General features: G+C 40.3%; 1 protein-coding gene across 1 annotated transcript; it reads right to left on the bottom strand.

Annotated features, from left to right (window-relative positions):
- Nucleotides 1-14: 14 nt before the first annotated feature.
- Nucleotides 15-14,508, bottom strand: abcc1 (ATP binding cassette subfamily C member 1 (ABCC1 blood group)). The gene is made up of 31 exons (XM_079455961.1): nt 14,380-14,508; nt 12,751-12,927; nt 12,520-12,645; nt 12,234-12,371; nt 12,001-12,126; nt 11,859-11,920; nt 11,531-11,662; nt 11,211-11,435; nt 10,275-10,452; nt 10,023-10,184; nt 9,839-9,931; nt 9,104-9,307; nt 8,879-9,025; nt 8,712-8,799; nt 8,487-8,556; nt 7,805-7,931; nt 7,454-7,630; nt 6,786-6,953; nt 6,517-6,703; nt 5,396-5,447; nt 5,172-5,304; nt 4,472-4,679; nt 4,045-4,355; nt 3,581-3,780; nt 3,345-3,471; nt 3,156-3,257; nt 2,916-3,062; nt 2,654-2,812; nt 2,384-2,550; nt 2,092-2,286; nt 15-1,733 (listed from the first exon to the last, which is right to left on the bottom strand). Exons 1-31 carry the CDS (start codon nt 14,425-14,427, stop codon nt 1,625-1,627), a joined length of 4,545 nt encoding a protein of 1,514 aa, XP_079312087.1. The 5' UTR covers nt 14,428-14,508; the 3' UTR covers nt 15-1,624.
- Between the last annotated feature and the right edge of the window lie 1,010 nt (nt 14,509-15,518).

Genomic DNA, 15,518 nt, shown 5'->3' with positions numbered 1-15,518 from the left:
AAAACCAAAACAATGGGCTTTTAACAAAAAGTATTTATTTGTATGTTCAACGACCACCCTTAAAACTAGAGCATTTGTACAAATATCAAATAATAACTTTATGTATACTTACAAATGATATAAATATGTAACAAATCAGATATGTCAGTATTATTTATAGAAGTTTATCAGTTCTTAAAAAAAAACCTGATTTGCCTTAAAACAACTCAAAAGGCTTTGTTTTCTAACAGAAAATGAGAGCTCCACTGATAATGTAGCACATTCAAGTGTATATAGATGAACAGATATATGATTAACAGCACACAGAATTAAGCACACAAAATGAAGCACACAGCACCCAGCAGGTGTCACCATCGAGCAGAAAACCTTCCTTTGCAGAACTCCTATGATTTCGATATATGACCATACAGCGGTACAGCGATAATCATCGTCAGTTTTAAAATATTTACCACACACACCACAACTGAAAACATAAACCCTTTTGACCTTTTTTCTACACAGAACAATAAGTGCATTCATAGTTTTTGGTGAAACAATCACTCTGAAATAATAATAAAGAAGGATTATGAATCAAATGAGCTAAATACATTCACTAATCATTGCAGAGGGCCTCTACTGCATGATATTGGCAAGACAGGGCTTAGCCACTTTTCAAGTGGGGTAAACCTGGTAACAGCTTATGTCATAAAATAATTTTATATGAAGAAACAATAATTGTGACAGATATTGTGAATTAAAGCTATAAATAAAGATTATTATTAAACGAGAAAGCAACGGCCAGCAAGCCATGACAACATGCGACTAGGTGAGCTTTTCATATTAAAGTGATAGTTTAGCCAACAATGAAACTTCGGTCATCATTTGCTTACCCTCATTTCAAACCTGTATGACTTTCTATCTTCTGCAGAACACAAAAGAAGATATTTTGAAGAATGTCACTTGCATTGGTTTTGTATTCACACAATAGATGTGAATGGGGTCGGCGCTGTCTGTTAACCAACTTTCTTCAGAATATCTTCGTTTGTGTTCTGCGGAAGAAAGTATGTAATAAAGGTTTAAAATGATAAGGGGTGAGTAGATGATGACAGATTTCTTTTTTTAGTTGAGCTATCACTTTAACCTTTGGCTCGAAGTGAAGCCCTTCATGCTCCACAGAATTAAGCGCACAGTCATGAACTGAAAGCACAGAACGCACAGGAGTGTTTCCCAGCAGCTTCACATCCGACCACTGCATCAACAGTGCATTGCTCAAAGAGGCTTTTGTTCGTTACTCCTCAAGTCTATTAAGACAATGCCGCAATAATAATTTGGTTTTAAAACTAACGTTTTAAAGCTAGCAGGAGTGCTTGACTTGTTCCCAAAAAATGAAAAATTTAACGACAAGCACCAATGAAACTAGTTTCAAGCATCATGAATGTTAGCATCAAACAATAGCGTTTGCAGCAAAAGCGAGAAAACAGAGTGAAAACGGAGGGCTACAGTATCTGGGGAGTGGTCGATCCATAGTCACACTGTACTGTATATGAGCTCCAGGCATAAAGCAGTAGAAGTTCTCTTCTGCATACACTCCATGAACCTGTAATATGTCCTGGATGCAGCCGAAGTCTTTTGGCTCAACTTACTATCAGACCAAACCGGAGTCTTTGGCCATCTTGTAGAATATTCCCTTCTTGGCGATTAAATTGGACGGTGAATCAAATTCAGCCATCTGGCCTTTATCGAGTACCAGAACCCTTTGGAGAAAGAATCCACAAAAGACAGACCATTGAAAAACATTTTGCGCTTTCCTTATAGTGCAGTATTTACATGAATCAAATGTGAAATCATGAAGTAATAATCACGTATGATATTCCAGTATATGCATGAACATATCAAATCCTAAAAGATGTTATACGAGACGGAATTGTGCTGATCAATACTAGAGCAACTGGTGCATCTACAAAACAAATTGACAATACAGTTGAAAAAGAGATCTGATTTTGTTACTTGAAAATGTAAAATGAAAGTGCAATCTGCAGTTTTATTATAGGTCATAGTTTTTTGATGGAAAAATGTAGTATGGACGCAAAAGATGATGTCTGTTTGTTTTACCTAGTGTAGTCCATGATGGTGTTAAGGCGGTGAGCGATGGTCAGAACGGTGCAGTCATCAAACTGAGTTCTGATGGTGGACTGAATCAGATTGTCCGTCTCCATGTCCACAGCTGCTGTGGCTTCATCCAAAACCAGAATCTTGGTCTTCCTGAGAAGAGCTCGAGCCAAACAAACCAGCTGCCTCTGACCCAAACTGAACCCAGAACATACAGTCAAAAAGCATCGGGACAGATCTTACTGGAGTCAAATCTTCATCAATGATAAGAAGAGTGTAAAGGTGAAGTTTGTACCTGAGGTTTTCTCCTCCCTCTGAACACTCGTGGTTTAGCTTGTCGGGCAGCCCAGACACAAAGTTCTTGAGATGTGCGAGTTCCAGAGCTTTCCACACATCCTCATCGGTGTAGCCATCGAACGGGTCCAGATTCATACGCAGGGAACCTGAGAACAGCACTGGGTCCTGAAATACAATATAAAAAGTAGATAAAAAAATAAAACGCAAACCGGACAGTGTTATCCAGACAGTCGAGAGATTAGTGTTGAGCTGTGTGTAGATGTGACACCTGAGGTATGATTGTGATTCTGGACCGTAGCTCGTGCAGGCCGAGTTCAGAGATGTTCACGCCATCTATCCGGATTTCTCCCTGCGCTGCCTCAATGATGCGGAAGAGTCCTAATGTCAGAGAGGACTTCCCTGCTCCTGTTCTACCCACAATTCCCACCTACAACACACACAAACAAACTTATATTGTACATTATTTACATTCTTAAATGAACAATAGTAAACTGAAGAAAAAGCATGAACTGTTCAGTTGCTCGACCCACCTTCTCTCCTCCCTCGATGGTGACCAAAATATCACGAATGGCTAGCTCCAAGTCCTCCCTGTATCTCAAGCCAAAGTTGCGGATTTCAATGTGGCCATGAGTGGGCCAGCCAGCAGGTAGAGTAGAGTTCTCTAATGTCCATTCGGCCTGTGAGGAGAAATCACATACAATAGTTACACAAACAGAACTTGGAACATAAACCATCACTAGTACCCACAACCTGCCTGAGGGACCACTGACCTCTTTCTCTGTGTCTCCATATTCCTTCACCCTCTCCACCGCCACTATATTGGTCTCCACCTCAGAGGACATCCGCACCAGCCAGTTCAGAGACGTTGTGACCTGAGTGACATAAGAGTTGTGAGAATGGGCGAAAATGTGTCAAAGAGGTATTTGTATTGTATCTGTATCATTTCACTTAAGACTGACCTGTAGAGCGTAGGAGATAGACAGACCCATGATACCTGGACTCAGACTCTCCCTGGCCATCACAGCAAAGAACGCAGCAAACGTTACAATACAGTTACCCACAAACTCCAGCCTTATTGCCAACCACCTACAGGGCGAAAACACCTTTCAGATGAAAAGCTGAACACTAGTATGGCGATAAATCTATTGGCGAGTTGTTCTTTAAATAGAAATGCAATTCTAAAATGAAGTGGCACCTGTTGGCGACGATGCTGGGGAAATAGGCTTTCTGGTTATGATCCACCCTGCTGTCACTCTCTCTGATAAATCTCTGCTGCTCTCCAAACGCTCGGATCACACTGGTGCCCAGCAGGGTTTCATTGAAGTGTGTGTAGACTGGAGAGCGACTCACTGACTCCAGACGCTTCAGCTGCCGTGAGGAGGCCACGTAAAAACGCTACGAGAGAAGTAGGAGCAAGGTCACAGCATTAACTCAAAGACTGATGAAAGGAAATATCCTATAATAGAGCTGTTGCCATAGAACAGTTACAGGGACAATCCCCCGAAGCATTCAGAGTTTCGCTAAATGGCACAATACTGACAACTCAAGTATCCTATGGGGTTCAAGCATGACACCTGCTCAGACCAGAAAGCTACATGACAGAGCCAATAATGTACCCTAAACAATAACAGATGTATACAGGAAAGAAAATCTAAGTACCTGTACAAAGAAGTACAGCAGACCCAGCGGAGGGATGATGATGGCCACTAGCGGTGTAGCAATGAGGATAACAGCACATGAGCCCAGCACATTAAACATGGAGCCCATGAACATTTTGATGATGCTAGGGATGACCGAGTCAATGGTGTCTGTCTCTTTGGCGAACCGGTTGACCAGGTTGCCGCTAGGTGTGCGTTCAAAGAAAGACATGGGCGACCTCAGAACGTTGTAGAGCATAGTCTGGTGAAGGTAACGGGAGGCCAGTACCCCACCGATGGATATGGAGATGGAATAACAGAACACTGAAATACCTGCGAAAGAGAGAGTTTTGAAATGAGAGTGTTTAAAAACATGAAATTATAAAGCACAGAAAAAAAATGTTTCTGTCTCAGGCCACTAAATAGACTTAATAGTTGTTTTAAGTTACCTTGTAAAAGACCAAGTGCTCCGTACACTCCTAAACGCATCTCTCTGTTGGGCTGGGTGCCATTGATAACAGGGTCATCTGTCCAAAGACTGAGCCAATAGTTCGAGCCCAGTGAGGCCAGATGATGACAGAAGAACAGAAAGATACTGAAGATAGACAGGGGCAGACCAATAGCCTTCATGTACTCCCAAAATACAGCCAGCTTAACCTGCACGACAAACATCACATTTACCCAGAGACAACATACAGATAGATAAGGGCTGTCAAACGATTAATCACGATGATCCAAATCCAGAATAAAAGTTTGTGTTGAGATAATGTATGTCTGTATGAATATTAGTAAGACTGTGTTTATTTACATTTACCCTTCATTTAAACTATTTATAAATGTGGATTCATTTTTATGTTTTGCTTAAATATATGCATGTATGTGTGTGTGTTTAGAAAAACAAATTAATATGCACAGTTCACAGACATAAATTATGTAAACAAAAACGTTTATTCTGGATAAAATCCTCAAAGGACTTATGTTCTCAACAGATAATTGATAATACAACAAAAATTTAATAGCGACAATACAGTTTGATTTGCTAACATTATTTTATGCAATAAAATTACGACAAAACAACAAACTAAACTGTTATTGCATTCATTTCTGCATTAGTTGCAAGTTGCAAGTAAAAAAAAAGTATTCTCCTACCCTTCCAGTGTTGGCCTTGTCTGCCTCTGTAATTCGGGCAGATTCAGCAGATTTGGCTTTTTTTGCTGTACCATCATTGTCTTCAGTCTTGTGTGGGCTTTTGCCTGCTTCATTCAGAGAGTTCTGACTGCGTCTACAGAGAAACACCAGGTCAATTTATCAGCCGTCAGGACAATATAGCCTTAGTACAATCTTACATAAACAATAAATAAGTGCTCACTGACCTCAGCAGAGCGGCAGTGCCGCCATTCTCCAGTCCTTTCCTCGGAATGGAGTCTGTGAATGAAAGGATAAAGCCAAATCAGGAGAATTCAACAACTTCCTTCATGCACAGACTTTCTTCGACAATTTTCTCTCTATTATCTCAAGTCATACTGAAGCGCAAATCTGCATATAGGAAACTTTTCACAAACGCTTTATTGAGGCCAGTGCAACATTGGTTTGTACAGATGTAAAACCATGTCCATTTAATATGTAAATGAAAGCCAATCCTTATTCTCTTCTAAATAACCACACCTGTCAGGCCTAGACAGGGTTTTACACCTCAGAGGTGTGGCTGAAGTTAGAACAACCACCAGCAGGCTGCGCTGAAACACACCCCCACACATCTTACACACAGAAGTCAGCGATTTGAGAAACTGGCCCAGTGGTCAGGTCAGGGGGACAGATGAGAGGTCATTGACAGTGCTTCATTCTGAAAACGACTGACACATGTGTATGTCCCTGCATACACTGGGGTGTCAGATGCAGAAACACACACAACCAAAATGAAGCACCAAAGGATTTTAAGAACTGAACACTTCAATTGTCTAAAGATCTAGAATCGCAATGGTGACCAAACGAGAGTTTTATGCCCCTGGAGACTTAAAAGTTTAGAAGTTAACTCTGCAGGAAGGAAGCAAGACCAGGACTGAACACCCAGATGAATCAAAATCTGGTGACTTCTGGTCCAATGGGGTGGCTGAACAATTTCAATCTGCACCTCACGTTGCAGGCCTGTTTTATACCAAGCCATATTCTTACATGCATAACGTGCAGACCTAATGACTATATAAGACCCGGGACCATATACACCCTCAAACCTTCAGTTTTCTCTTTCACAGCTTCTGTCTGCTCGCTCTCTTCTGAGGAGCCAACAGATTGAACACAAACAGAGAAACAGAAACATCAAAATGAATACAAAAGTAGCTGACACACAGACAAATGAATCAGACAGAGGTAAAATAGATTTGACTAGAAAAACTATTCCACAGTCATTTGACCAATATTCATGATTTAGAGGGAACGTGATGCTGATATCATGATTCCACATGCCCAGAACATGGATGAAATGGTTATGCATCACCTCCCACTGACTCCTCTGTCTCCTCCTGTTCCGTGTTGGAGTAAATCCGCAGGAACTCTGCAAAAGCACCCTGTCTTTCCATAAGCTCAGTGTAAGAGCCCATCTCTGTGATCTCTCCATCCACCATCACCAGGATCAGATCTGCCTGTGGCAGGAAGCTCAGCCCGTGGGTAACCAGAACTCGAGTCTGAAAGAAAACAATGCATCATAACATTAGATAAAAATTAACTCATTCATATGTATTTAAATAAAAAGTAAAAGATTCTTACCCTGGCCTGTAGCACCCCCTGAGGGCCGATGACCTTCTCAAAGATGTGTTTCCCCACGTGAGCGTCCACCGCGGAGAGCGGATCATCCAACAGGTAAACAGCACAGCCGCAGTACACAGCTCTAGCCAGACTCACACGCTGCTTCTGACCTCCAGAGAGATTCACTCCCTAAACATTAAAATATCACACGCAAAACACATTTAACATTTAGTCATATCATGCAGGATTTTGCAGTGAAGACTTTGAACTGTGGGCGGAGCTACATAGTTTGACGCAACAGAAATGAATAAAATAAAAGGAATTAAAAAAATCTTTCAACTATCATGGTTGCAAAGGACAAAATATATAATTAAAATGGACGAGAATGTTTTTTTTTTAATAAAAATTGGAAGATGCAGACAACACTGGTCCCGAAAGTTTTTTGGGTTTCTTTCTTCCATTTCATTTAATTAAACCTTAAAGATTCTTTCACATTTTGATTCAATTCTAAATGTTCTATTGGTCGTATTTTGTACTTTCAAAAAACTGAAACAGGAAGTGCATCCAGAGCAGTTTTGTTTACATCTTGCAAAACGGACTATAGACGGTTGCAATGAATCTACCTGGTTAGGACAATAAGAATCCGATTTAAGAATGTAAGCAAAAATTATTCTTAAATGAATGTTTACCTTCTCTCCAATCTCCGTCAAGTCTCCAGCAGGTAGGATTTCCAGGTCTGGTAGAAGAGCACAGGCCTCCAACACTTTCTGGTACCAGGTCTCATTTGCTTCCCGTCCAAACAAAATGTTGTCTTTGAGAGTAGCATTCTGGATCCAGGCCTGCTGGGGCACATACGCCACAGAGCCCTAAAAAACAAAGTGACATACTCAAGTTCATCTTATTTTTCATGTTAACCACATAAACACACACCAAAGCCTCAGAACATATTGAAACACTGTATTTCACTGAAACGTTCTTATGCTCAAGGGGACAAGCGGAATGCAAATTTCTGCAAATAAGCACAGAGATTGTGTCTGTACCTTGATGGAGACCGATCCTTCAGGTTTCTGCATCTCCCCCAATAAAGCTGAAAGCAAAGAGGATTTCCCCGAACCCACATGGCCTACCACAGCAACCAGTGAGCCCTCTGGGATCTGCACATTAATCCTACAGAGAAAGAGAGATCGAGATACGAGTGAGACTGCTAATAACACACAGCTAACAACAGCTAAACATGTGGTCACAGGTAGCATTGTGTATTTGTCAAAGAATTGCATTTATTTCTCCTTCATTCAGATTTCGGCATTCATTTAATTTGAAATGGAAAAATCCTTTAGCGCTTCCAGATATTAAAAACTGAATTTCCAGCCAACGATGACGCAAGACAAATCACATTTCAATGCATGATTTCTAGTAGATGAGGATAAAATCAGAAAACGGATTAAAAGAAATCTCATTATTATGCATGGCGATTAGCCAGATTATATTTCCTCTGGCAATTGAAGTTCTCCTGTATCGGCGCTCATGCACATACTTGCCCGTCATGTCCTCAAACGACCTGTTTCATCAGTTTTGCTCTATGTGATCGCGACAATCACATCAATGCTCAAAGTCCTTTTGATGCCTTGAACGTAATGTCAGTTTAGATCTTCACTACATTTGTGTAGAATACTTCATTGTATTATGGACGACACTTCATGTACACACAATTAAAGGAGTTACCTCTTCAAAACAGGGGGGTCATCTTTAGACCAGCTGAATGCTCCGTCTATAATCCTAATGCTATCCGGAGCTGAATGAACAGAAACAAACAGTCAAGTGTTTTCAGTGGACATCAAAACACATGAGCTGTCTTTTAACCCACAGACAGCTGTGTTGCTCACACATACAATGTGAATATGAGGAGACTGTGTTAGCACTGTTCATTTAATATGAATTCGCACATACTTGCTGTGATGGCTGGCCGCTCCACACTGTCTTCATCCAACTCCTCATGGGACAGAAACACACGCAGACGCTTAAGAGACACACTGGCCTGATGAAAGAAACACATATTTTAAGTCACTTAAAAACACCCACATCAAGATGATAAAGCATAAGATTATCAATCTTACCTGCACCATACTGCTAATGACCATAGGCAACATGTTGAGAGGAAACCGCAGGATGTTGAACAGAGCCAGAGACACAAACGCCTTCTGCGCATCCAGGACATTGTGTTCATCCACCATCACATACACAGCGAATGTAGACAGGGCAACCTTCAGGAAAACAGCAGATGTCAGAAACCCAAGACAACACAAATCCCACGGAAGAATCACACGCTCAAATGTACCTACCAAAAACGGCGCGCACACCCAGGTGAAAGTGGACACGGCGCCCAGGTAAGCAGTCTTCTTCAGCACATGCAATTCACTCTTTCTGATGGCAGATACTTTATCTTTGAAGGCCAGTTCCCATGCGTAGAGTTTTAGCACTTTAATGCCGTTCAGCACCTCATTCATAAGCTTGATCCTGTTGTCCTTGCTTTTCATCTGGGCAACCTGTGGGACGCATGTCACATTTAATGTGATCCACAACAGTGCAAATACACAAACAAACAAAATGTTGCTGTCCCTCTGTCCAAATTGGCTGTTTTTAAGGAAACAGAAAAAAACTACTTTTAAATAAATTTGTATATAATACTGTGTTGTCAAAGTTGACAAGCCCTTTTTAATACTTTACATGGGTTAGATATTTGTAAAAACCCAGTAACAAACATAAAGGGTGACTAATAAGGATTCGTGGCAAAAAAATCCAAATCATGAAATACGGAGATATGAAGTTTCAGAAGGACAGCAGCGATATGTGACCCTGCTTGTGAAAACCAAGTTAAAGTCATTTTTCTACATAAAACCATTCTACGCAATGTTAATGTCATTGTGTGAAATTATAATCTTGATATCTTAATATTATAATCTTATAATCTTAAATAATTGAGTAAGGCCATGTCAAAGATAGAAATCAAAGCGTAACTTATGCTTGAAATCAAAGTTTGCTGCTCCGTATTACATACAAAAAATGAGATTCAAAACCTGGTATGTTTTCGTTTTCATGGCAATGACTGCATTTAGCGGAACCATCAGCACCATCACTGCAACTCCAGCAAGCACTGAAGGTCCCAGATTCTGATAGAAAAAAAAGAAACAAGCAAACATTAATGTATGATGCTGCCTGGACGAACAAATAAAAAGGACAAACTTTGTTGTGGTCACACACCTGCCACAGGAAGTAGAGGGCCAGGATGACTTGCAAAGGTGCCGACCAGATCATGTTGATGTAGGTGATGAGGTCCATGAAACGCTGAGCGTCTACGGACATAAGATTCACAATCTCTCCAACAGTGGATGTTCGCCGTGCAGCGTTGGTAATAACCAAAGCCTTAACAAAAGTAACAGACAATAACATATATTTGATGTAGGCTGAAGAGGTTGCAAGTCTTTCATTTCATGTCCAATGACATCCACTTACCTTCCTGTAAACGGCACCTATGATGGCTGTGCGTAACCTCATGCCGGTCAAGAAGCAAACATGGAAATATTTCTGCAGAATGAGCGTTTGCACGCAGGTACAAACAAACAGTAGGGAGGTGTAGAAGTAGCCGTGCCAGGAGGGGGAGCTGGGATCATTCACAAACTGAATCAGCAGCCTACGACACAGAAGACCAAGCTCAAGTGATTGATGTCACTGGAATGCCGTTCAACAGGATTTATTTATATTATGTACATTTATGTGAAGTGGTTTGACTAGTGTAAAGCACAGTGGGGCAGGTGGAGAGAGTAAAGCGGAACTTTCACAGGATTAGTGGGATTTGATCACGGTCCAGTGCACGCTTTGAGGGCACAAGTCTCATCATGCCAAAACAAACTCTTACTGGAGGTCTTCTAATAGGGTCACAGCTGTTGTTTTGAAAGTGTGGCCGGCCCACAGAAGCGAAGTCATTTAAAACCACACGACTCTAAAAACACAGGGAAATGCAGTCCCTGCCCCTGTGGATTATTAACACGCAAACCACGATTTTATAATGAACCAAACACAATAGAAAAGTTGTTTAGCGAACAATGAACAGGTCCTACAGAACATAACCTGTTCATGTTTTTATTACATGCCAAGTTTTCACTAGGTGACAGATTAATATGTAACAAAACTAGATGTAAACAACAAAAGCAATGGAAAGTGTTTACCTCTTTAAAAATTGAAACGCTTTATTGTTTTGCTTTTCTAACTCTGCACAATTATGTGGTTAGCTGAAATGTATTGTCTTGCTTTTAGCATTTCACCAGAACTAATGCTCAACACTAAATATTGTAATAATAACCCAGAAAAGTGCAATAATATCCATATAATTTGATGCTAAAGATAAAGAAAAATAAAGAAAAGCTTTACCAAAAACTTGGAAGGTCATACCTGAGAATTTCGGGTCCAACAAACATCAGGATGTCATGAATGATCTTATAAAGAGAGCTGATGAAAAAGTTTGGTCCAAAGGTTCTGCAGAGTGCCCAGAAGAGAGAAGGCTCGCCACTTTTCTGAGCTTTTATAAGCAGAACCTCTGACTCTTCTATTGGTTGACCATCTTTCTTTTCTCCCTTAGCTGCTCTTTTTGGAGAGTAGAGTGTTTTATCTACGGGCCTGAGAAAAATATGCCCACCAGAACATTAGTACTGGGAAGAACACATTTTTAGACAATCTATATTTAAAATAAATAATAACTTCTTGCATCTGACCTTTTAACCTTGTTGCATTCTTGGTCCCAGCGTCGCACCAGCTGCGGCACCACTCTCTGAGACTTATCCTCTGCGTTGAGCGACCACAAATCCTTTTCTTCTAAAGGCCTTTTATAACCCTGAACCATCAACCTGCAGAGAGAAGAAAGACGCAAAGCAAAAAATAATAAGAACCTGAAGGAAACGTTGAATAGTTTTTTGCCTTTTTCTGTACACCTTTTGATAGACACGGAACAGAAATGACTGGACAAGTGGGACTGACAATCGAACTCATTCAAAAGATTAAAAAAAGATGTGTTATAATTTCACAGTCATTGATTCTGCTCACCTGTTAATCCAAAAGAATGTGATCCTGGACAGGAAGGAGGCTCCAAACTCTGGACATGGATTCTGTACATAAACCATTTCAACATTGTAATTCACAATAATGCCCATCTATTCAACATTCACACTGTGTAAAGTTCACTGACCGAGTCTTTGACAGCCTGTGAGAATAGAGGAGGCTTATCGGACAGACAAGACAGAATGAAAGAGATGAGCAGCAGGGTGTAATAAATGTAGAAAGTAGTATATCTGAACACATCCACACTGGCAGGCTGAAAAGAAACATAGAAAATGTTAAAGTAAAATGAATCTTAGATTTTATAAAAATAACAGAAATAGTGTTAGAGTAACAGTTTTAATGCTTTAATGTTGTGTTTACTTCATTCAGTCCATGCAGGATCTTGGAGCGAAAGGTCACAGTGGCACACACTATAGTGACCAGCCAAAAATTTAGCATCACCCCTGAGGACTGGACCCCCTTCCTCCGCTCGTACTGGATGAAAAACGAAGCCAGCAACTGAAAGAAATACCATAGAAAATCATATTACTTTACCTATAAACAAATTCATGACTTCAGAGCACACCCCTTGGTTTTTCACTTTCAAAGCCTTAAGCAAAGAGACACACAGTCATCATAATTTACGGCACTTCAAATCAAGTCTCACCATTGTGATGCCAAGCATCGTGGGGCTGACTAGGTAGACGGGGGCTACATCAGCACCTTCGTTTCTTTCCCAGAAAGAGTAGAAAACATCTGCCCAGCAGATAAGCCACAGGATAAACCCAATAACCTTTAAGAGAGTCACATGACCATGAAACAGTCTGATAAATGGGGCAGAGTTATCAGGAAAACAAGTTGTTTACTAATGCGATGCGTTATTGACTGTAACACTCACTGTTTTTGCTCTGTTTAGATGAGTCATGCATATGTATCCACGATCATGACTTTTGAGGTATATAACGTAGAAGGGTGCAAGCAGCCAGAGGTAGAGGCAGGGTATCCAAACCAGTACTGTGTTCTGGAAACATGGTGTCAGATCTGGGTTCGTAGTTTGCCACGTCCGGTTCCAATCCTGCAGGAGAGGACAAAAGAGGGTGTGATTGCATTCCACGTTTTCAAAGATTCTTTTGAAGAACCATAGGAACACAGTAACAACCGGAGGAGACACAAAGCTCTCTGTCGAAGGATAAAACACACGAAGACCCAATGATGTGTGTGAGGAACAAACACTCCAGAAGGCTGTTTCGAGATCTGAGAAGAATCTCTTCAGCACTTTGGAGGATTGTAGAGGGTCTTCATGGAAAGAATTCTCTTGTAAGCAGTGACGCTGCTAGTATGTCTAATGCGAATGCTTAAATTTTCAAAAAGGTGTTTTTTTTCTCAGAGACCATGCCATATCTTGGTGCAAAAACAGATCGATAAATATTGCTGAGAAAATAAGTTCAATTGAGCATTTTTAAAAAGAAAATGTATTTAAAGAAACACTCATCATTCCCATCATCTAAAACCTGTATGACTTTCTTCTGTGTGTATTGGGGTTTGTTTACTAATTTCATTTACATGGTAAATATAACAACACCTGTTAGGAATATGTTAAGGACGTATTTTAGCTTCAAAAAAAACTATTTTTTTGCTTAAATATAAAAAGAATACTATAAGTATCATTATGAATATTTCAATGAAATATTTTGATGCAGTTTCACCCAATGACTTGAAACTTTAATAACGAACATCTCATTGCATTGAAGTGCCGGACATACAAAGCAGCAGAAATGTCAACATTACACAGTGTTTCAATAGACACAACACACTTTCTTGGCATATACTAAATAACCTTTGAGAGTGATTCATATTTCAGTGACCCTTTAATCGCGAAGGTCTCGTCTGACTCTAACTATCACTGTTAATTCACTGTTAACCCCACAAACTGAAATACCGACCGATCTCTTTTATATGACAAATAATAATACAAGTTGTAGTCAAATAAGCTGGCTTTGGAGGCTTTAGCTAAGCAAAAACGAGTCGAGAGAGTCAGCTCTTTAGCTATCACAGACACCTGTTCAGTCTGAGTTATGTATCGCATATATAATACTTTAAAGAAGTATATGCCACGATTAGACTGACTGTCGTGAAAAGAAAGTAATACTACAGACTGACAGTCCACCCGGTGCATATATGGTCAAATAGTTTAGCATACCGGTTAGCTTAGCATCGCTGACCGTGTCTCAAAACCTACCGACTCACCTACCTAGATAGCATTACTGGACATCACAGGAGCACCCAAGCCAACTCAAACTCTTCAAGCGTGGTGCTCAGAAATGCTTCCATCATAAATATTAACATTTAAACGCACATGTGATGTCCCCCAACAAAGACGAGTAAGGGAGAAGGCGCGCTATGTTAAGAGACATCTAAGCGTCTCCATGTTGTAAAAACACCGTCCCGGCGAACCCTATAATCTGTTGAAAACAAAGGCTCGTAAGGATAACGCAATTCGGGAAGGCGGGTTTGTTTATCCACTTACCCAGAACGGGTCAGAACCGTCCAAACTGCAAAAACTGTCAATACCCATTCGCCGCGGGAGAGGTTGTGTTATAATGTGCTGGGTTCCACCACCTCAGTTTCATAACCAGTGCTGTGTGTTTTAACCGGGTATGAAGCGTGGTACATGAAGGGAAACATAGAGGGCGCTGTTGTCTCAACAATGAAACAGCGACACACTGAGCATATCATCTGCAACAGAGAGTCTTTATGCCAGTCAAAAAAATGAATATGTTAATTATGATTTTTTTTAATTATTGCCATTATTATCGTTGCATGGAATAAACCACAACATATGCTCAAGTTAGATACACTCAGATATGTCTTTTCCAAAAAGAAGAGACTGTATAGCTCGTAGACGAGGGGTCTCCAACGCGGTGCCCGTGGGCACCTGGTAGCCCGCATGAACTCTGTAAGGTGCCCGCTAAACACAGGGCTCACCAATAATGCTCAAGCCAGTTGACAAATCTGTGACTATACCGATCAGCCAAGTGCTACATCGTCATGAACGTTTATTAGCAAGTGTTATAAGCTTTAATATCTTCAAGTGCAAAAATATCTGAAAGAAAACTGAATTTGGTTCTGTGAGTGTGAAAATAAGGCATCACATGTTTAAAGTTTGACAGTATGTTATCAACAAGTAGCCCTATAGAGGATTTTAGATATTTTGGTGTCCCTCGCTTACAGAAAGGTTGGAGACCCCTGGTATAGACTGTATTTTCTCAATGGCCTCTTCCTTTTTGTACATTTTGTACATTTCAGAAAATGTTTCGCTATCTTTGCATTTGTTTATAAAATACAATCCCCTTCTGAAAAGAAACTATAGCAATTCTTATTGGTTTCAGTTGCAAATACAGTATATGAGTCGTCAGCTATTTACCATTAAAACCTTTACAAAGTTTTGTATGTGGTTTTTGGGCTCATAGGATTTAACAGTGTTCTGTTGGTTCCCAAACCTATGATTTTTTTATTCAATAGTTGCATCATGATAATTAAATAGAGTCATTTGTTTTACAGAGGTATTGAATTCCTAGACTGAAATAAAACTGTGCATGATAGAGATAGTCATTTAGTGTCTTTCAGGGGAATAGTCTCATCATTTGCGTAAGTCAAAAGCCCTTA

Source organism: Barbatula barbatula (genome assembly GCF_947034865.1).
Source record: "Barbatula barbatula genome assembly, chromosome: 5".
Lineage (NCBI taxonomy): Eukaryota > Metazoa > Chordata > Actinopteri > Cypriniformes > Nemacheilidae > Barbatula > Barbatula barbatula.
This window is presented reverse-complemented; position numbering and strand designations above follow the sequence as displayed.

Coding starts and splice junctions, on each gene's coding strand:
- abcc1 (XM_079455961.1), bottom strand. CDS start 14,427: ATGGGTATTGACAGTTTTTGCAGTTTGGACGGTTCTGACCCGTTCTGG. Junction 5,305..5,395: donor GGCACTGCCGCTCTGCTGAG/GTCAGTGAGCAC, acceptor GTTTCTCTGTAG/ACGCAGTCAGAACTCTCTGA. Junction 2,287..2,383: donor GAGGGAGGAGAAAACCTCAG/GTACAAACTTCA, acceptor TTCTGGGTTCAG/TTTGGGTCAGAGGCAGCTGG.